Below are 23236 nucleotides of genomic sequence, written 5' to 3'. Positions count from 1 at the left end.
TAAATAATAACGTTCTCAAGGAGCTTTAGTACGAGTGAAATCAAAGATGGCAACTTTAGCTTCTTGGAAATTTTGTGGAAATTAGGTTCGTGTACAGCGGTTGTCACGAAAACCATCCAGCCTCAGAAATCGCTGCTCTGAAGTTAGCCTGTAAGTTTCCACAGCTTCATAATGCTACCTAATGTCAGACAGTCCCACAACACTGGCACCATCAGGGCTCACTGAATTATAACACTGCTGCTAATCTTCATTTAACAGGCTGCAATTAAAAGCTTCTTGTATTACAGCCCATCGTAAACTCTGTAGCCAAAAGTCATTTAGATGTTTCTGACAGTCGCCCATTAAAATTAACCTCATTTCATTTTGACGCTTAAACCAGACGCCGCTTTTGTCAGCAATGTTATGCAATCACTTTATTGTGCCGTGTACTTCAGACCATCAGAACTGTGGAATGTGTGCTTACATGTAACATGACTAACTGCAGTGTAACAGCATGCTGACATAATGCTGAGTGAGCCTGAGTGACATGACGCTGCAGTCACTTCCTGTTTGGAAAAACAGACTCCTTAGCACAAAGAAGCATCATTAGTCACCCAAGCAACAGGAAACAGGACCACGAAGCTTATTCCGCTTTTCCAAACAACGACGCATTAAATTCATCATTTTCAGCCACATTTTCAGCTCCCTGACAGAATGGACCATTGAGAAGCGGAGCAACACGACTTCTCACAATAATTTCATGAGGCAAAACTGCACATACATAGCTTCAAAGGGCAGGAAGACTACTTCTTCATTTTGAATCAATCCAGTTTTATTTATACAGTCCCTGTTCACAACAATCACCTGCAGACACTTCCCAGTGATACAAATGTTCAGAAGATCCAGTATGAGCAGCACTTTGTGACAGTGGGGAGGAAGAACTTCCTTTAAACAGGAAGAGACCCTTAAGGTCTGCCTCCCATTCTACTTTCAGAAAAGCAGGAACCACAAGTAAGCCTGCAGGCTGAATAATATTATTCTATGAGGTCTTTACAATATGACACGGCCTGATCATTCGGTTTGAGAGGGAAATAATAGGACACAAGTCCCCCCACAGCTTTCAGGCATTAAATGAAGATGACATAAAATGGTCTTTTTGATGAAAGACAAACGATTTGGTCTTAAACCCGTGATGAACACAGAGTCAGCAGGGTTCACCCTTTAGGGAAGATAACCAAGTGTACAAAATGTTGTTGACATTTCAGTCTGAGCGCACAGGGTGCTGAGTGTTTTGGTTTTTTCCTTTGAGACTTCCCGGTGGGGTCATTCAGGTCTACCTTCTGTCCCCGAAATAAACCTGGAGTTACAGTTCGTTAATTTAACCTTTTCCACTTAGCTTACCTTCACTGCACCTGCACTTATTCAGTTCCTAACCTTTCATCTTTCTGAAGGCACATTATGCAGTTTTATATTGCCTTCTGCCCCTTTTCCATCTCGATTAAACAGACGGCTTTATTTTGTCTCAGGGTGCTGCTGAATGCCTCTGCTGTGAAAATAACCCTGCAGTGACGTTAAGCCTTATTGATTATGTTCTGATCGATTCTGAATCCCTGACAGAGAAAGGGGGCTTGGGACTAAGGAAAAAGCTCTCACGTGGAAAATCAGACTGAAAAAAGAGAAACGGATATAAGTCTAATTAAAACGTTTTCTACTTTAATGAGGAGCAGGTCGATAAAGTCCTGTTTCTCTTACACTTGTATTGATTTCAGTATTAAATGTGTAAAAGGAATAACAGCTGCTATCCTGTTGAACGACTCGCGTTTCGGCTCCAACTCGGACGCACCAGGCTGTATGATTTTAAAGTCCGGTGTGTGTTTTTGGACTGCAGCAAACATCATAAACGCCTCTTTGACACCTGAAAACTGTCGCCTGCCTCGGATAATTCGAGGCATTTAAAACTTATTCCCACCCCAGCCTCTCTGTCCGGTCCGGTTTCGCAGGTTTCCCCGTAAAGGTTTAAGCTCCCCGGCAGGACTGGCGTTAACCAGGTAGTCCCGTCAGTGACCCACCTTCAGCGGCGGCTCCAGCAGCTTGTGGATCCCGGCGATCTGCTCGCTGAGCGGCAGGTTCTCTTCCAGGTTCACCGTCGGAGGTCTCCGAGGTTCGGGGAAGTTTGTGCAGATAAACGGATCCGAGTCCTCCAAGTACTGGACCCGGCAGACGATGGAGGCCATGGCCATGCGCCCGTGACCCGACTGCGGCTGTAAAAGTGCGAGCTGTCGGCGAAGGTCCGTCCTCCGCTGGAAGCAACTTTAAATGAGAGGAGAAAGTTTCAGCTCCAGATATAAAGCCGCCACACTCACTTCCGGCGCCTTCAAAGTAAAACTAAAGTGTAAAAGAAAAAGACATGATTCAAAAGAACACTTTATTGATGATGAGATTATTTCTTATTTATTTCTTATTTTCATCAGATCTGGATTAGGTTATAGGTCATATTTCTTAGTGCATATCAGTGAACTCACCCTCCAATCTGCTCAGATCACCCAAAGTTACCCTTATGAGACCACACTAAAAGACCACGTTTTTTTTTACTTAGATTGAGGCATTTGAATGGCACTTTTATTCTAATTAAAATTATACACAAAGGTCTGACAAAGTATACTTCAAGATAATCAGATAGCAATACAATACCCACTTCAGGAAAATCCTAATCTCAGTATTCACTGACCGTTAGTTGGACTAGTCACTGATAACTTGTGTTCTTGTTTGCAGCAAATGCTGCATTTTTTATGCAGACTGGTGGTTTTTGGTGTCAACCAGAAAATAGTCCACCAGGCTGTGCCAGAGACCATCATAAGGTTTAGGATGTCACTGCGGGGTGGCACGCTCTCTGTGCGATTGGCTCAGTCTGTCATGAAAGTGATGGCGAGGACTGAACGTCTATGATCGGTCGGTATTTAGACAAGCACAGAGGTTCTGTCAGATTGATCACATGTCCTCTATGCTGAGTATGAGCCGAGTATTGGCTTCTGTATGTGGCAGAACATACGGTGAACTGCTTTTAAACTTCATTCATGTTAGTCAAGCTTTTCAGCAAGTTTTTAAAAGTTATCTGCACATTAAAAAATGTTTATTGATTCTTTGTGAAGGCCGGTTATGTGACAGAAGCTGAGCACATGTGGTATTGTAGTTTATGTTGGTTGCATATAAGAAAACATATGTAACCAATCAAACTGTCACGGGCAGAGCTGATGGATGAGCATGCAGCTCCTGGAGCCTCGGGGTGCAGTGTGTTAGGCTGCTAATCCAGATTTTGCGGCGAACTTTTATTTACTAACCGCTCCATCCTCACGAGGCCCGTCAGCAGAGCCGTTTGTTGATCAGCAGCGTCCTCTGGTGGATGACTGACTGTAGTACAAAGATTTTCAATGACACATTAATGCTTGTTGTTCTTCTAGCCAGCTTAAAGAGTGATGCCGAAAAGTGTCATTAGGAAATTAAAAAAATATACACCTGCAAACACCTGCGCTTTTTCTCTGTCATAAAAACTGCTTAAATCCCCACAAAGAACTTGGACTCACTTTCTTAACCCCTAGGGATACAGATGTATAAATGTTCAAATATCAAATACTTCAGCAAAAAAAAAAACAAACAAAAAAAAAAACATGACAGAAAAAATAAAAATAAAAGAAATATCCTTTCAGAATATTTCTTTTTACATTTCATGTGGCTGAAGTTAATGCAAAAAAAAAAAAAAAATCAAAAAAAAAAATCAGAATACTTTATTAATCCCTAAGGAAATGATGTAAAGCTACACACAACCTACATATGCACACTGTCATAGTCAATCTGACATCCCAGGTATAATCTTACCATAATCATTGTAGCATAAATATGTATGTCTGTTCCCTAACTCCTGCTAGAGGCATCAATCAAGCTGGATTAAACTTTATCAACATCTATGAAGCTTTTAGGAATTATTTTTATGTCACTCACATGCTTACAAGTTATATAAATTATGTGCAGTAGCTGATCTTAAAACAAATGGCAACATTACATCTATGTTAAGCAGTTTTTAGCGCAATGGGACTTTGAGACAATTGTGACTAAATGTCAGACAGTGATGCTAACAGTGCCTGTAACCCATCACTTTGTCTTATACAGTGAGTATGTAGATGAAGAGAAGAAGAACAATAAATACATGTTTATTATTCATTTATTTGCTGTTTATGAACAGAAATTTTCATCACCTGATCATATACAGTATTATAATGAAAATAAAAGAAATAAATTATAAATGATCATACATGTCCATCTTTTTATACATGAGCAAAGCAAAGAAGCACTGCTGGCCTGGCAAACACACAGGGTGCTTCTTGTATGATACAATGATATCATGGGTATAATTACAGTTTATCCTTCCATGGTGGAGTTCACATGGTTGGCTCTACATTGTCTACATTTTGCACTGCAGCACTCATAGTTTTATGCGTTTCTTCCGATTCTTATATCAGTGACTGATGGGTGGAGCTCTACTTGACACACCACATCCCAGTAACATGGAACAGTGAGAGACTCTATGCACAAACTGCTGCTGCTTCGACCTCTGTGGATCTGTGGACTCAGTTCATCTTCTCTCAGCACATGCATTACCCCATTTACCAAAATGGCAGCCATCTGTGGAGAGAAAAAGAAACACTGAATAAGTGTTTATGTGCAGCACATCCAGTATAAAATACAGCAGAGGTTCAGATCTCTTCAGAGCAGCAGTGGAGAGGCTGTGCAGTGTAGCTAGCGCTCTCTTAGTTCTTCATGTTAACATGTTGGTGTGAACATGCTGAGCTTGAGGCTCACAGACCTGCAGATGCTTTTAGCATCAAGTCTAATCAACTGAGCACCCCACAGGCTTCATTACTGCAGAAATTTGTTAGGGCCAGCAGCCCCCGGTGGCACCTCCTCTCTCCATGCTGGTCCTCGGGGATTCCATTGTCAGGAACGTGCGGATGAGGGGGGCGCTCACGCTGTCGTTCCCGGGAGCCACCGTTGTTGACATAGTGGACAGAATTCACAACATCCTGGCGTCCCACCCACAGGCCAACCGGCTCATCATCCACATCGGCACCAATGACATCCCCAAACAGCAATCTGAGCTGCTGAAGTTGGACTTCCTCCAACTCTTCAGCCTCCTTGGTCAGTTGCAGGTGAGTGCTTTTATCTCCGGGCCCACCCCCACAGAGGGATAGGCAGTTTCAGCCGGCTGCTCAGCCTTAACACCTGGCTTTCCTCTGCCTGTGTCTCCCACGGTGTGGGTTTTATTAACAATTTTGATACCTTCTGGGAGAGGAGGCATCTTTTTGGGGCAGACGGGCTCCACCTCAACGCCTGGGGACGCTGTTTGCTGTCCGCCAATTTGGCATTTGGCGTACAGCACTCCCGCACACGGCCCTGTCATTACCCCAAACTGACATTTCCTGCTGATCTGTCCACCACTGACTGATGTCCCCTGGTCCCAGTCCTATATTTGTTCCGCTTTTAACAGTAATACACAAAACTCTGGACTTGGACCTCTCTCGGACACAACAAAAGCAACTGTCTGGTTATCAACTTAAACACAAGACCACAGCAAGCTTCTGGTTGAATGTGACTGCTTGACATAAGTTATTATCACTGTTCTCCTCTCAGTTGTACTCATGAAAGCCTGCAGGTTTACAGGAAATGCCGAAGGGTTGATACTAACTTCAGTTCAGTGTTCCTGAAAACCGCGTGGACCGACTACCATCGTTTACTGACCTCAGAATCTCCAGTAAACAATGCAGACTCTTCATGAGATTAGACAGCTGCTTAACGCCTGAATCCTCCAGGATGTTGTGACCCAGGTCCAGATGTCTCAGATGGGAGGGGTTGGACTTCAAAGATGAGCCCAGATAAGAACAACTGGTTTCCGACAATTCACAGCCCCTTAATCTGAGTAAAGAATAAAATGTGGAGATAAAATAATTGATAATCCAACCAGATGTGTTCAGGTTCTAAATGTGCAGCTCAAGAATAATTATTCCTAACCAATAAGCTTTTTTTTCTAGCTTTCTGTAATTATGGACTGTTATCTTATCAGCTTCTATCCACTTAATCCAGATGTCCTTACATAAGGATAATGGATGCAACAGATAAAAAAGTAAACTGACCTCAGAGTTTCAAGCCTACAGTGTGAACTCTCCACAAGGCTAGCAAGCTGTTTCACTCCTGAATCCTGCAGCTTGTTGTCACTCGTGTCCAGATGTTTCAGATGGGAGGTGTTGGACTTCAGAGCTGAGACTTCATATCATATTCATCCTAGTGTACAACTAAAACATGGTGTCTAACCTCAGAGTCTCCAGTCTGCATTGTGGACTCTTGAGAAAACCACACAGGTGCTTCACTCCCGTCCAGAAGCTTCAGATAGGAGTGGATTGCATTCAGAGCTTCAGCCAGGGAAGAACAGCTGGTCCTTGACAAATTGCACCGAATCAGTCTGAATAAGAAAAAAAATTATATACATTAAAATCACAGATAATTTGATCCAGGGTTTTCAGGTTTTACATGTGCATATTTACAGCATTACTGTAGTGACCCAAATCAAACTCTTCATCAAATGGCCACTGAACCTTTATTATGCCAAGTACATTTTCCAAACTAAATTTGGAAGGAAGTGTATGAACAAACAAATAAAAGCTGGCTCTGGGTCAGTTCCATTCAAAGAAAATAAACAACATAGGCCCATAGGTCCCCAACTGGTTGTGGCAGATGGCCGCCCCTCCCTGAGCCTGGTTTCTTCCTGTTAAAAGGGAGTTCTTCCTTCCCACTCTTGCCAAAGAGCTTGCACAAAGGAGGTCATATGATTGTTGGGGTTTTCTCTGTTTTCTTTGTATTATTGTAGCGTCTTTACCTTACAATATAAAATTCTGCAAGGCAACTGTTGTTGTGATTTGCCTCTATATAAACAAACAAAATGGAACTGAATTGAACTGAATCAATTATGACTTAAAATTAGGGCATCCACTGTGTAAGACATTTTTTGCATTGCTCTTCTGAGTATTATTTGAAGTATCACAATAATAGTATACTGGGATGCCAACCTTGCAAGAGTATGGAAAAAAAGGAAAACAATAAAACAGTCGAGGTGACAAAGCTCAGTGTGTAAAGCAGTAGTATGAAAGGTCGTGAAAACAGACACTATACTGGCTGCAATGAACATCTTAAAGGAGTTTTTCATTAAAAAAAATATCAGGATTATGGCACCATAGCAGAAATGAAAAAGGAGATAAGGGATTATTCTGAAAGGGTGAATAAGCCAACCTGCAAATGTATTCAGCAGAAGATGAAATTACTTGTTGTTACCAAACAAAACTTATTATTTAATAACGTAATAATGTGTTTAACTTGTAGAGAAGATAACAAGTGTATAACATTGGGCTAGTAAAGCGAATACCCCTCAGAGAACACTAACAATAAATTTCTCAACCGCAGAGATAAGCTTGTAACAGTCACAATGGTGTGGTGTCTCTTTAAGACAATTTAAGGTCAGAAATATGCGCCACTGCCCTCTGTGGAGTATGAGAGCAATGTGCTAGCACGTGAGAGTGTGGACAGACACGGACTTTATATGTTTTACCCCTCTAACAATTTGCAACGTTACGGGTTGTAGAAACACTGTGCTTCATGTATGATAAACAGTAGCCGTTAGACTGGGCCTTGTAAGGTTGATTAAGAGAGTGTGCATTAAAGGACAAGCACTGTGGAATTCCCAGTACCAGTGTGGTCGTGAGTTTTTCTGACTGTCCTGCTAAGTGTTTCTACCTCTCCTCTCAACCACTGAGTACAACCCATGTTAGGCACAGTAATTAATTTAATTTGTACAGTGTGCTAATGAATGTTATAAACCTTCTTTATAAGCTCCTCTTTGAGGAGCAGACAGTCATTTGGACTTCAATACAAATAAAATGAAAATTAGTTTTTAGACAAAACTTTGAACAAATTCTGCAGACAGACCAAGATTTTGAATTTTACCTCAGAGTCTCCAGTCTACACTCCGGGCTTTCTAGAAAACCACACAGCTGCTTCACTCCTGAGTCCTGCAGCATGTTGTCACTCAGATCCAGATGTTTCAGATGTGATGGGTTGAACTTCAGAGCTGAGCCAAGAGATGCACAACTGAACTCTGACAACCTGCAGCCCTTCAATCTAAAGTAAGAATAACAAGAATCAAGAATCCAGTTATTGCACAAACATTTACATTTTTAATTGTGCAGTTCAGTATTACTATAAATAACCAGTAAGATTTCCATAAATGAGTAGAGTGACCTTGTCCTTTTGCAATTGTGGTTCAAACTCCTGAACAATAACTCATGTCAACACAGATCAACAAACATGCTGCTGTCCTCAGTCAAGTCTCATAGCAAAATTAGTATCAGCTCACACATAAAAGCTGTATATATTACATATGATATATGTAGGCATTTGTCAGGCTAAAAAAATCTATCAGAAAAATAGTAGAACCTTTAGGTGTGGCCACATTAACAATCTGATATATTGTTAAAAATGACATGATGCAATTTTCAGCTCAGCAATAGCAAAAATTCCTGGAAAACCACAGAAGAGTGGATACTGATAGAATTCTTTCCCTGGTGAAGAAGATATGACTCACAACATTTACCCAAGTCAAGAACATCCTCAAAGCGTATCTTTGTCAAAGTCTACACTCAAGAGATGCCTTCTATGTACAATGTACAAATAAAATTTACAACAGGGTGCAAACCACTGGTTATATTTAAGAACAGGAAGACCAGATTAGACTGCCATAACACACAAAACTTGGCCATTGGCCCAAATCTTATTAAACTAAAGTCTGTGACCTGACCTCAGGTGCTCCAGTCTACAGTTTGGATTCTCCAATGCAGCAGACAGATGCTTCACTCCGGAATCTTGCAGTTCATTGTAACTCAGGTCCAGCTGTGTGAGATGGGATGGGCTGGACTTCAGAGCTGAGGCCACAACTTCACAGTGAGTCTCTGAGAGTCTGCAGCCACAAAGTCTGTAAGGACAAACATTACCCTTTAGATCTACTTTACACATTTGATGACAGTTGAACATATCCCACTAACATGTCAGCTTATCTTCTTTCTTTTAATTATTTTAATAATTGTTTAGCTTTAATCTGCAGAAGGGACTTAAGTTGCATTCAGGCTGTGCACAGTTTGTTTACATGACCTGATTCTGCAATTGGCTCCAAAAAGTTATCATCTGGATCCAAATAACATTTTTACTGGCCACTGTGTTAATGTGATTTTTGTACTGGGTTACTCATTAAACAATTCCAGTTGTGAACGATTATCTTTGTTTGCTGCAAGAGTCATGTATAAATTTAGGATGGAATTTAAATGTTTTTCAGACCTTTGGTTAATGGTGTTCTCTGTGACAGACTTGTGCTTAGCATACACATGGGTTCTTTCTTTTTAAACCACAGAAGTCATTTAGAGACTGGTGATGTAAACAAAGCATGTGAAATTGATAGTTAATATTAGATACTTACGTTCAAAGAGGGGAAATGGGTTACCATATGTTTTGTAGATAATCAAAATCTGATGATTTTTAAATACTTGTAGGATGCTGAAATAGACTAAGCTGATAGATGTTAATCTGTCTGTGAATGGCGCTGGAGGCCATTGATCAATGGTCATGACAATTAATGATCATGAAACTGACCTCATTGTTAGTCAGTGGTGTTATTTTGCTCATTGTGCAAATGTACTGTTTAGTACACTACGTCCAGATGGAATTCCCTTACCTGGATGATTATATCATCAGGACGATATAAAAAAAATGAACCTACTTTGAATTATACTGTCTGAATTGTTAATGTTAATCACATTTGGACTCACCCAGCCCTTTTACAGTTCCTCACAGCTGGGCTCAGTCTCCGTTTTCCTTTCTCTGATGCATTGTATTTCCTCAGATCCAACTCATCCCGAACCTCCTCTGACATCTGCAGCATGTAGGCCAAAGCTGAACAGTGGATGTCAGAGAGTTTCTTATCTGATCTGTTCTTTGACTTGAGGAACTCTTGGATCTCCTAATGGACAGAGATTTTTCATCTCCATCAAACAGTGAAAGATGTTAATGCTTCTGTCAGGAGACATTTCATCACTGTTCATCTCATTCAGATTGTTCATGACTATTTGAACATTTTTTAGACTGTTCTCCGTCCGACCCAGCAGACCTCCTAAGAGTCTCTGGTTGGACTCCAGAGAGAAGCCATGAAGGAAGCTAACAAACATGTCCAGGTGGCCATTTTTACTTTGAAGGGATTTTTTCATGACTCTCTGTAGAAAGACATCCATAGATGGGGAGCTGTTTTTGTATTCGCAATCTCTCTCCAGGAAGTCCTGGAGCACTTCTGTCTTTCTGTGGGTGAAACTGTAGAACAGATAGACTGCAGCCAGGAAGTCTTGAATGCTCAGATGAACAAAGCAGTAGGCTGCTTTCTTGAAGATCTCACACTCTCGTTTGAAGATCTCTGTACAAACTCCAGAGTACACCGAGGCTTCTGTGACATCCAGCCCACACTGCTCCAGGTGTTCTTGGTAGAAAAGGATATTTCCTTTCTCCAGATGTTGAAACGCCAGCTTTCCCAGCTTCAGGAGAACTTCCTTGTCAGCCTCTGTCTGCTCCTGTGGACCCGTCTTATGTCCCTCGTGGTACTTGTTCTTCTTCCTTTTTGTCTGAACCAGCAGGAAGTATGAGTACATGTCAGTCAGGGTCTTGGGCAGCTCTCCTCTCTGCTCTGTAGTCAACATGTGCTCCAGAACTGTAGCAGGGATCCAGCACACATGATGTGGAGGCTCCTGGATGTCTTCATGTGGGAGATGATTCTGGACAGCTCTTCATCACTGAATCTCCTCCTGAAGTACTCCTCCTTCTGGGCATCAGTGAAGCCTCGTACTTCTGTTACCCTGTCAACACATGTAGGAGGGATCTGATTGGCTGCTGCAGGTCGGGAAGTTATCCAGACAAGAGCCGAGGGAAGCAGATTCCCCTGGATGAGGTTTGTCAGCAGCTGGCTGACTGATGACTTCTCTGTGACATCAGACAGCAGCTTCCTGTTGGTGAAATCCAATGAAAGTCTGCTTTCATCCAGGCCGTCAAAGATGAACAAAAGTTTACAGACAGCGAGCTTCTCTGCTGTGACCTTCTGTAATGTTGGATGGAAAACATGGAGCAGCTCCAGAAGACTGTACTGCTCATCTCTGATCAGGTTCAGCTCCCTGAATGAAAGCAGAACCACAACACTGACATGTTGGTTCTCCAAGCCCTCTGCCCAGTCCAGAGTGAACTTCTGCACTGAGAAGGTTTTTCCAACACCAGCGACGCCGTTCATCAGAACCCCTCTGATGGGTCTCTGTTGGTCAGGTAAGGCTTTAAAGATGTCGTGACACCTGACTGGAGTGTCATCAAGAGCCTCCATCTTGGAAGCTGTCTCCAGCTGCATCACCTCATGTTGGGTATGAACCTCTTCACTCTGTCCCTCTGTGATGTAGAGCTCAGTGTAGCTCCTGCTGAGGAGGGTTCTACTTCCTGTTTCATAACTTCCTTCAGTCACACGTTCGCATCTCCTCCTCAGACTGATCTTATGTTCATCTAAAACCTCCTGCAGACCAACATCTGCTGAAAGACAGAAAATCAATGAGACTAAAGAGAAAAAAAACTCCTACATAACACAAGAAGTCGAGTTTTCAGAAATGAGTCTATCAGCAGACAGATGTTCAATCGTACTTTGCACTTTGGGTTCACTGGCTGTCTGCCGTTTAGCTTCTGTTGTGGGGATTTTTCCACACTGGGGACAGAAGAAGTCTCCTGATGAAGCACACTGGTCCCAGTATGAACAGACACACTGTTTGCAGAACCAGTGTCCACAGCTGGTGAAGACCGGATCCTTCAGGACGTCCTGACACAAAGCACAGCAGGACAGCTGCTCCTCGAACATTGCTTGTCTTCTTCGCTCTGGACACAAACGAAAAATTATTCCATTTACTGATAAAATACATAGTCAAAAACAAAAGTTTAATACCAGCGCTGGCTTACAGGGAAAATATTGTTTTTTAAATAAAAACATAAAATGAAATTATAACAATAATAGTAACGTATAGACAGAGGGCTGGATCCTGTATCCTGGGTTTTGCTCTGTGCCTGGCACGTGTTCCTGTTACTGGACACTGGGGACAATTTTCAATGAGCAGATTTCATGTGCAGATAGATTCCTTCACTCTGAACAGAGCTGTACAGTAAAAGCTTTAAAAAGTGTTCATTCAGTCTGTAACCCAATCTCAGCATCACAGGAGCATGTGTTGTATTAATGATCCATCCAATCATCAAACACAGACACATGTTATAAAGAAGCTGAACGGACAAGGTAAGCGACTCATGTTGTAACTGACGTCAGACGCCGGAGATTTTGGCGGAAAATTAAAGCAAATGGTAGTTTAGATCTGAACAAATTCATTTAAGCTTCAGTATTACCAAATACACTTATCAATTGTCTTATAACTAACACTATTTGTCTAAATAATCTCCAACACCCTGGAGAACAACGAGGAGAGTTTAGAGACTCTCCAAGATTATATTGATCAGTGCTTTCAGGATCTCGTGATGAAGAAGACCCAGTGTGCAGCTTCCCCGGCCAAACCTGAGACGCCGTCGTCGAAAAGACAACGCCCGGCAGATTCCCCCGGCTCAACATCGCCAGCCGGCAAAGATATTGCCGACATACTGGAGTCAATCGACAAGCGATTGTCCAGTTTCGACGCAAGGCTGTCCTTGGTGGAGATTCTTCACCGAGAATTTAAATGCTTGCGAGAATCCCTGGAGTACAGCCAGCAGCAGGTGGAAACGCTTGCTGCTGAAAATGCCACGCTAAGGGAGTCGGTGAAATGTCTCACAGATAATGTTACCCAGCTCAATAGAGAAAATAAAAAAATAAAAGAAACAGTTATTGATCTACAAGCTCGTAGCATGCGTGATAATCTGGTATTTTCTGGTATTCCAGAAGCCGCTGGAGAGGACGCGGAGACCACGGTAAAAAGCTTCATCAAAATCCACCTGAAGCTGCCGGAGGACACTGTGAAGAACATCGTCTTCGATCGGGTACATCGCCTCGGCCCCATTCGGGCTACGGCCGGGAGACCACGTCCTATCGTGGCCAAATTCGGCCACTTCAAACAAAAGCATCATGTGAAAAGCCGCGGCAGGGAATTAAAAGGAACGGACTTCAGCGTGAACGACCAGTTCCCCAAAGAGATCTTGGAACGACGCAGGGTCCTCTTCCCAATCCGACGGGGCTTCATCCAGAAGGGCTCCCGCGCTGTCATCGCTGTGGACCGGCTGTACGTGGACGGACAGCTCCACCGCGACCCCAACATCACTCCGTGGCTGTATTAACCTCACACCAGATAAGAATCAGCTACACCCTTTCCCTATCCACTCACACTAACTTGCATTAACATCTGTTTAACTTACCAGCATCAAATCGCATCTTAAAGTGTGATTTCATAGCAGAATTAACACCGTCACTCTCCGTCAGTGATTTAATTGGAATGTTTACGTTTTGTTTTGTTTTTTTTTCTTCTCGTTTTTTTCCTCCTCTCTTTTCCCCCTCTTGGTTTTATGCTGCTCACCCCTGTCCTTGGTTTCTTTCTTTATTCCTTTCACTGCCTCGATCACCTGCTTCGACACTCATCCGCAAACATCCTTTATTTCGACACATACACACCATGCGCTCAACGGCAGCACATTTTACTTCAGTCAGAAGTAAAATGTCGTTTAGGATACACACACTTAAGCCAAGCCTACTCATATTAGTAATTATGCATACACAAAGTCAGACTCAGGGAGCATCTCGCCACACATTTTTTCTCTCTCTCCTTCTCTTTATTTATGAACAAGTGACGTATTCTCTCCACCTGTCTAAGCGACGCACACAGCATACATCCCTAGTTATACACAAACATCTATGGGTACACTGAGGTTCATTACATGGAATATAAATGGAGCTGGCTCCAGAGTAAAGAGGTTAAAAATATTTAACCAACTCAAAAAACTACAGGCAGATGTTGTCCTTTTACAAGAGACCCACAGACCTCTTAGAGGTTCGAATGAACTTAAAACACCTGAGTTTCCCAATGTGTTCTCAGCTTGTTATAATTCTAGACAAAGGGGAGTAGCAATTTTAATACATAAAAATATTAATTTCACAGTACTCGATACAGTTATAGATCCAGAGGGCAGATTCTTAATCATTAAACTATCTATACTTGATAAAAAGCTATGCATTGCAAGTGTATATGGTCCAAATGTTGACGATCCCTCATTCTTTCACGGTTTTTTCAGTGCACTCTCTGAACACTTAGATGGCACACTTGTTCTTGGAGGTGACCTCAACCTTGGACTAAATGAAGACATGGATAGGCTCAATACAGCGGGAACTCAGCGTAATTGGCAGTCCATAAATATAATCAAACAGTATATGAGCGACTTTGGTCTTTGCGATGCATGGCGCTCCCTTCACCCCACCAGTAAGGAATATACTTTTTTCTCGCATGTCCATCACTCCTACTCTCGTCTGGATTATTTTTTGGTCAGCAGCTCACTGCTGAACGACATTTCAGACACTGAGATTCATCCTATAGCTGTCAGCGATCATGGTCCTGTATCTTTAACACTAATGCACAAGAATAATACTACGCCAAGAAAAAACTGGAGATTTAATATATCACTACTTAAAGATGAAGACTTTATTAAATATTTTAAAAAAGAGTGGACTTCATATTTGGACTATAATGACACTCCCGAAACATCAGCTTCTGTTCTATGGGAAGCAGGGAAAGCTGTGATGAGAGGTAAAATAATTTCTTTCTCATCACATAAAAAGAAAAAAGAAAACAAAAATATTCAGGAATTAGAAAAAAACATCAAATCACTAGAAGAAGCCTACGCGTCCCACCAAGATCAGGAAACATTGAACAAAATACGCAAAACAAAACTAGAATTAAATGAGATAATTGATAAAAAAAACAAAATTCTTAGTACAAAGACTACGCCTACAAAATTATGAACATGGTAATAAATCCGGTCAATTTCTAGCAAACCAGCTAAAAATAAATAAAGAAAAAACAACTATATGTGCTGTTCAAGATTCATCTGGGAACACAATATATGATCCGATACAAATAAACAACATTTTCAGGGATTTCTATAAAACGTTGTATTCACCACAAATAAACCATCTAAAAAAGAAATTGATCAGTTTTTGGACAACATAACTCTTCCAAAATTATTGGACACTCAAGCAATGGCACTGGATTCACCACTGACACCAGGTGAACTCCAGGAAGCCCTGATAAGTATGCCCAATAATAAGGCTCCAGGTCCAGATGGCTTTCCTGCAGAATTCTACAAAGAATTCTGGTCGATTCTAGCACCAGTTTTCTACAGAACGTTGTTGGAAATTAAAGAAAAGGGCAGACTTCCATCAAATATGAATTCTGCAAACATTAATCTCCTGCTAAAACCAGGCAAAGACCCTGTATATCCCTCAAGCTATCGTCCAATATCCCTTATAAATGTAGACCTTAAAATAATCTGCAAAGCTCTCTCAAAGAGACTGGAGAAAATAACCCCCCTCTTAATTCATCCTGACCAAACTGGTTTCATAAAAGGTAGGCACTCATCAACAAATACACGTAGATTACTTAATTTGATAGACTACTCATACAGTAAAAACCTAGAAACTACAATATTCTCTTTAGACGCAGAAAAAGCATTTGACAGAGTTAACTGGAAATTTCTATTTGCAACTTTACACAAATTTGGTTTTGGATCCTCTTTCATAAACTGGTTAAAAATATTATATAATTCCCCAACAGCTTGTGTTAGAACAAATGACCAGACATCCTCCAGCTTCTGTCTCTTGAGGGGCACCAGACAGGGATGCCCACTCTCCCCTTCACTGTTTGCAATTTTTATTGAACCACTAGCAGCAGCATTTAGACAGGCTACAACAATTAAGGGCATAAAATGCAAGAACGTGGAACATAAAATCAGTCTCTATGCGGATGATGTGTTACTCTTTCTCCAAAATTCACAAACCAATATCTCTGGGGTGATTGAATTGATAAACTCTTTTGCAAGAATATCAGATTACTCAATTAACTGGTCAAAATCTACAGTCCTACCGATTAATTGCTCCCTCCATAATTCCTCTTCTACACCACTGCAATCGGGAAATATAAAATATTTAGGTATTAATGTTTCTCCCAAGCTTGCAGATCTAACTAAATTAAACCATATCCCACTTTTAAAGAAGGTAGAAGATGATCTGGCTAGATGGAAATGTCTACCCATATCACTCATGGGAAGGGTTGCCGCTATAAAAATGATGGTCTTACCAAAAATAAATTATTTATTCTCAATGATCCCAACTAAACCGCCACAAGATTGGTTCAGATCTCTAGATTCATGTATGTCCAAATTCCTTTGGAAAAATAAACCCCCTCGTATAAGCTTAAAAACACTACAAAAGACCAAGGATAAAGGAGGACTAGAACTGCCTAACTTTCAGCACTACTTCTTAGCCAACAGGCTTCAGTTTATCTCAGGATGGCTAAAACACACCCTCTTAGATGAACCTTGGCTAGATGTAGAACAAGCACTCTGCAATAATCTAGAGATCTCAGACCTACCATTTATCAGCTCAAACATCAAAAGACATGAATGCTTTAAAAGCATCAACATCAGCTCTTCTCTGACAGCATGGTGGGAGTTTCTAAAATTGACGGCGTCTTCATTAATCCCATGCAAACGTACACCTATCTGGAACAACCCTGACATATTACAAAACAATAATATGATAAACTTTTCAGATTGGAGTGGTAAAGGAATCAAATATTTAGAACATATACTAGAAGGAACAGAATTTATTTCATTTGACGGACTAGTTACACAATATGGGATCAACAAGAAAAGATTTTTAGAATATCAACAAATTAAATCCATAGTAAAAAAGAAATTTAAACCGGGTCAAGTTGAACTACAAACACCACCAAGTGTGGTTCAATTTCTTACTCTTAAAACCCCCAAATTACTATCCAAAATATACAGAATGCTTTCTAAAACAGATGAATCAATATCACTTCCTATTGCAAAATGGGAAGCGGATTTATCAGTTAACTTAGACCTAAACTTCTGGTCTCAGATTTGCTTAAAAACCTTTCATCTAATTAGAAATCCCAGTCTTCAATTAATTCAATACAAAATATTACATAGAGTGCACTATACAGGTCATCGGATGTTCAAGATGGGCTTTACGTCTACCAACAACTGCTCACACTGCCAAACCAATTCACCGGACAATTATATCCACGCTCTTTGGTTCTGTCCACCAGTTCAGAAGTTTTGGCGCGAGATATGTGAAGACTTATCGAAGTGTCTGAAATGTAACATTCCAACTTCCCCCTTAGTGTGTTTGTTGGGCAGCTTAGATAATGCCACTTCAGAAAAGAATATAGCCCATATGGTTTTCACTGCCCTATGCATAGCCAAGAAAACAGTCCTCATGAACTGGAAAAATAAAAATAATCTTAATTCTAACCAATATAGAAATTATCTATTAGATTACATTAGTCTTGACACAGCCTCTGCCACCACATCAGATCAATTGCTCTGGGCTCCTTTGATCAGCTCCATCACCTAGTGGGGGTGGGGGGTCATAGTTTGGTCCCGCCTTCACTGTTGTGATTGGTGTGGGGGTAGGGACAGGCTTAGGGCGTCGGGGGGTTCCCCGGAGGCATCTTCCTTGGGGGGCTCAACCCGGGGTAGCGGTCATGTCCGGTTAGGGGCTCTGTTGGCTCTCCGGTGACTGTTTCCTCGCGGCTGCGTGCAGCGGGGCTAGGGGAGGGTCTGTGCTGACGGACGTGGGTTACTGACCTGGTAGCCTGGCTGCCCCTGGGTGGGTCCGGGATGGGCGTGAGGTTCTGGGGGCGCTCCGTCTCTGGGCTGGGGCCCGGGCCGGGCCTCGGGGGCTTGGGTCCTGGTTGGTGTGTTGCCGGGGTTGTGGGCGGGTGGGTGCATGGGGGCCCAGCCCTGGAGCAGGGTGCCGCCGGTGCATCGAGCCACCTGTGGGGCTCTTCAACTGGTGGGGAAGATTGTCACATCTTGCAGGAGCTTTCCTCTCCTCAGGGGCTCTCTCTGCAGGAGGGGGAGATACAGGAGAGGTGGAGGAAGATCTCAGCCTGGGTGTTTATTGTCTTATGTAGTCTGGAAGAAGAGTGGATGGTGGGGTGGGTGCAGTTTTCTCTGTGGTGGGGTTGGGTGGACTGTCCCGGGCTCTGTGGGGCCGGGAGGCGCTGCTGTGCTGGGGCCCCGGTCTGGATGGGCCTGGGCCCCCTTTCCCTGGTGGGTCGCGGAGTATGGGGGTGCCTACTGGGGTCAGCGGGGGAGCTGGCCCCAGGGAGGGGTCACTTGCCCCTCCCCTCCTTCCCTCCCCATCTCCAGCTGCCTCCCTCTTCCCACTCCACCACAACCACCCACACATGCAGGACCTTGGAGTAGGGGTATGTCACCAGGGTGCAGAGGAGGCTACCCCCCCCCCCCCCCCCCCGGTCCCCTTCTGGCTGCCTCTGCCTCAATTTTATCCCACAACTTAGACATTCACATTACTCACACTCGCATTACACATACATATAGGATCTTGGGGGTGGGCACGATACACGGAATCCAAAGTACCATCAGGGTGTATACCCCACCCCTGACGTCGTTGCCCACCTCTCAATGTTAAATACACGTAGACATTGAGGGCTAGCAGGAGGGACTATGCGCTTACCTGCTGCTCCTTGGCAGGTAGCTCCATGCCCTCCTGGGTTTTAAATGCACCTTAGAACACACATGCATCAACACTACAATGAGCGGGTGGAGGGAGGTTTGGAGTCTTCTCTCACCCCCATTCTCTGCGACCTGCTGGAGCGGGGGGGCTAGGAGGAGGAGTTGGCCGTCCGACTGCGGTCTGGAGTGTGGGGCCTCCCTGCTGCTGTGGAGTCGGGGCGGTCTGCTTCTCCCCACCGCAGGGAAAAGGGTAACACCACCTGGGTCTGGGTGCAGTTCCCCCCTCCAGGGGCAAGGGCACCTAGACCCGGTTCGTAGAGTACGCTTGGGGAGTGTGATCGTGTGTACAGCGTCTCTTTATGTCTGTCTCCACGTTGGTTGAGTGTGGAGTAAGAGCATATGAGAGCATGAGGGTGGGAATGGATGTTTGTATCTGTGTGTGCCTGTATGTCTGTGTCTATATGTCAGGTTGGGTGTCAGGCGCCACCTCTCTGGGGACATCTTAGGCCCTCCAAGGTATGGAGGCCTATCTCCCCCTACCACCACTTCCCCTGCCAGTGGCGGACTCCCTCAGACATCGGTGTGTTGGTGGTTCTTTGTGTCCGGGGATGGGCGTCCAGGTACACACCGGCTCACTCCTTGGCGGCCGCTTATCGGGGCCTGGAGCCTGGGGCTCGCTCGGGCCACTTCGGAGGTGGGTTGCCCCCGGCCTCTCGGCCTGGGGCTCGGTCACTCAGGCACAGCTGGGGGCCGGCGGAGCTCACGGGCGCATCACTGCAACCCCCCCTGGCTTCTGCTCCGCGGCTGCTGAGTGAGCCCTCATCTGGGACTCTCCTCAGCTCTTTCTGGGACAGTGGCGCGGCTGCCCCTCTGTGGGTCTTCCTTGGTCTCTTGTGTTCTGGGGGCCTCTGGATGTCTGGAGTTTTGATCTCCTCCATACCTGCTTCATGCCCTGGAGGACGGGGCTGTGGCCCCCCCACACCCTCTAGCAGATCATTACATGAAGGAACCTTTAAAAAAAAACAAAAAAAACAAGCGCGTCCATGCTCACAGGTGTACACACGGGTGATCACACCCACAAACTACACTCTTTTTGGCTCCTACCTCAAAGCACACTGTGTTCTGTTGATCTTATGTGCTGCACAATAATGTTTAACATTTAGTATTTACTGTCATATTCCCATATATCATTGTGATGTTGTTTATTCTATTACTCTTGTTCTCTTCTGCTTGTTTTCTTTTTTCTTTCTCAGCAGGTGACCCAGGTGATTGATATATGCATTTTTTTCTTCTTTTTTTTCCTGCTCATTCTGTTGGTTTTTGTCTTTTGCCCTTCTCCCCCGTCCCTCTTCTCAGCTGTTTCTCTTTCCCTCTTTCTTTCTCCCCTTCTTTCCCCCAGTCAAGTCTGTCCCGTATTCAGTAAGTGAAAATAAAATGAACAATAAAAGGTGAATCAAATGGACCATTACGGCAAAGCTGGGATGGTCAATTTGGTAAAGTAAATCCGTTGGGCATCTTTATTTGCCTTTAGACAATAATTCTGATGGCAAAAGAGCCAAACGGGACAGGCAAAAAAAAAAAAAAAAAAAAAAGAAGCTGAACATTCAGATGTCTCTGAAATCTGAGCAAATCAGGTGGCTGCATCCCAATTTTTTTCTTTAAAGTGAAAATTTTAATGCTAAAATGTATGTAAGAGACTAGATTTGAAAGAAAACATCTTCTATCCATCCATCCATCCATCCATCCATCTTCTTCCGCTTATCCAGGGCCGGGTTGTGGGGGCAGCAGCCTAAGCAGAGAAGCCCAGACCTCCCTCTCCCCAGCCACCTCCTCCAGCTTATCCGGGGGAACACCAAGGCGTTCCCAGGCCAGCTGAGAGATATAATCTCTCCAGCGTGTCCTGGGTCTGCCCCGGGGCCTCCTCCTTGTGGGACATGCCTGGAACACCTCACCCAGGAGGCGCCCAGGAGGCATCCTTGTCAGATGCCCGAACCACCTCAGCTGGCTCCTTTCGATGTGGAGGAGCAGCTGCTCTACTCTGAGCCCCTCCCGGATGGCTAAGCTCCTCACCCTATCTCTAAGGGAGAGGCCAGCCACCCTTCGGAGGAAGCTCATTTCCACCGCTTGTATCCACAATCTCGTTCTTTCAGTCACTACCCACAGCTCATGACCATAGGTGAGGGTAGGGACGTAGATCGACCGGTAAATTGAGAGCTTTGTTTTTACGCTTGGCTGTCTCTTCACCACGACGGACCGGTACAGCGTCCACATCACTGCAGCCGCAGCACCGGCCCATCTGTTGATCTCTGGCTCCCTTCTCCCGTCACTCGTGAACAAGACCCTGAGATACTTAAACTCCTCCACTTGGGGCAGGAATTCATCTCTGACCCGGAGTGGGCACTCCACCCTTTTTCGGTTGAGGACAAGAAAACATCTTCAAGTTCCTGCTCTCTTTTCTTATGTGGCTAAAATGCAACCTAATTCAGACTTTACAGCTAAGACGTCAGCTGGTGACCTGGTGGCTGGTAAATGCATCAAAGGATGGTGTTGTTTAAGAGCCACTGATGGCTCACATTTATGTACCTTGTAAAAGTAGCCTTAATAAGATGTTGTTGTCAATAAGGACCACCATCGCTGTGAAATGCTCCCAGTTTTAATTCAGGATTATTTAAGTGTCACTGATCTAATATATCACTCAGGCAATCTTCCTCATAGATACATGCAGAACAAGTTGGTTTAAAGGAGAGACAGTCACTTACTTTATGTCTGATAGAGGTTCATTACTGAAGTTTAAAGGCACTCCTTTGGACCTATTACTCTTCATAGATAAACACTTGTACTGCTTACTGGAGACTCTGGTGGAGCCTCATCTTCCCCCAGATCACTCATCTCCAGTCAGTCTGAGAGGAAAACCAGCAAAGGTTCATTTTACAGAGACAGAAATGAAAAACACCAGAAAACCACGAGAAAAGTCGTGCATATTAATCTTTCATTGGTTTTATTTAATATTCACGTGTCCTAATTTGTCGTTGGAGAAATTGCAAATTTTTTCTTTTAGCTGAACGTTTAGTGGGTGGTGACGTCACTGCTGTTCGTAAAGGCCCTGCAGTATCAAAGATGAAATAAGGAAACTATATACCGTATATATATATATATATATATATTTCATGTCACTTTATTATTTCTCAGATTATTCTATTATTCTATTCTAACACGGCATAAATAAATACACAATAACACTCACCTCGTTGTCCTTCTGTTGTGTAGACTGTAAAATAGAGTCTGAGCTCATAAACCCTTCACTTTCACTTTCAACCTAACATTACCCCGCCCCGAGACAACGTCACAGATGTGTGACATCAGCTTCTTACAGAGAGATGAGCGCCTGTATTCGACTGAATACTACAAAAATGAATCTAAATAAATAAGCGTGAAAGGATGATACTTGGCATCACACACAGACCTCAGACCTCCGTGATTCTACACACATAACCACAGCTGCTGATGCTGGATATAAAGTGTCACGGTGGTTAGCTGTGGTTTGCAGTAATGACCAACAGAATGTGAAGAATACGTGGAAATATGAGGATGAGCTGTTGCTGATGTGACAGGAAGCCAAGAAATGGGGAAACGTTTGTAACTCAGTCCAACAAACTCATTTATGAAGTGAAATATGCTGCAGCTGCTGTTTGCTGTAATAGTAGAGTAAAGTAAAGCTTTTGTGGATCTGAACATCGCCTACAATTCCAGGTGCTGCCATTTGGCCTGTCACTTGGACCAAGACTCAGGTGGTCTCATCAGGTGTAGGCTCCTCCCCCTTTACATCCTTCTGTTTTGAAAACAGTTACAAGCTGCTGTGGAATGTCAAAGCTAAAAATAAAAATTAAAAAACACTGGATACTGGCATATAAACTATATTAAATAAATTTCAAACAGAAAGAAGCACAAACGAGTGCAAACTACGCAGAGAACAGTATCTGTGCTCACTTTGCTGTTCTTTGTTTCTGTTGAACATCTGTCGATGGATTAGGCCTTCCACGGCTGGATGATCTCAGCCCAGTGAGTGTTGATCTAAAGATCACTCCCCCAGGAGCCACTTAATTAAAAAAAATATGTAATCAGTGAGTGAGAAGAGTCAGCTGATCCAGATTCGTCCCATTCATTCTGGAATTCTTCTGACTTTTCAGTCTATGTCTGAACCCTAACTTTATTACAGGCGTGTATGTATTTATAACCTGTTTATTATCACTGTAATCCATTGCACTGTGCATGTCTTTTATTGGTGTTTAATTCAAAAATGCTGTATTGTTTTTGTGTAACTGGGTGAAGCTTCTTTTGACGGCTTCCTTATTCA

General features: G+C 43.3%; 1 protein-coding gene and 1 pseudogene across 5 annotated transcripts in view; both read right to left on the bottom strand.

The window, feature by feature from the left end:
* fhod1 (formin homology 2 domain containing 1) overlaps nucleotides 1-2276 on the bottom strand; it is a 49847-nt gene extending 47571 nt beyond the window's left edge. For all 4 annotated transcript variants that reach the window (XM_082519177.1, XM_082519178.1, XM_082519179.1 and 1 more), the window contains exon 1: nucleotides 2049-2276. In XM_082519177.1, coding sequence (XP_082375303.1) covers nucleotides 2049-2219 — 171 coding nt within the window. In that variant the 5' untranslated portion in view covers nucleotides 2220-2276. The remainder of the gene's footprint in view (nucleotides 1-2048) is intronic.
* A 1894-nt stretch (nucleotides 2277-4170) lies between these two features.
* LOC309703006 (protein NLRC3-like) lies at nucleotides 4171-21741 on the bottom strand (annotated as a pseudogene). Its single transcript, XR_014280767.1, has 8 exons — nucleotides 21642-21741; nucleotides 11785-12012; nucleotides 9894-11673; nucleotides 8873-9046; nucleotides 8023-8196; nucleotides 6162-6487; nucleotides 5770-5943; nucleotides 4171-4656 (listed from the first exon to the last, which is right to left on the bottom strand). The product of XR_014280767.1 is annotated as a protein NLRC3-like (transcript).
* Nucleotides 21742-23236: the final 1495 nt, after the last annotated feature.

Source organism: Aulonocara stuartgranti, assembly GCF_965226115.1.
Source record: "Aulonocara stuartgranti genome assembly, chromosome: 1".
Taxonomy (NCBI): Eukaryota; Metazoa; Chordata; class Actinopteri; order Cichliformes; family Cichlidae; genus Aulonocara; species Aulonocara stuartgranti.
The sequence above is the reverse complement of the archived record's forward strand: the minus strand, read 5'-3'. Positions and strand labels throughout refer to the sequence as shown.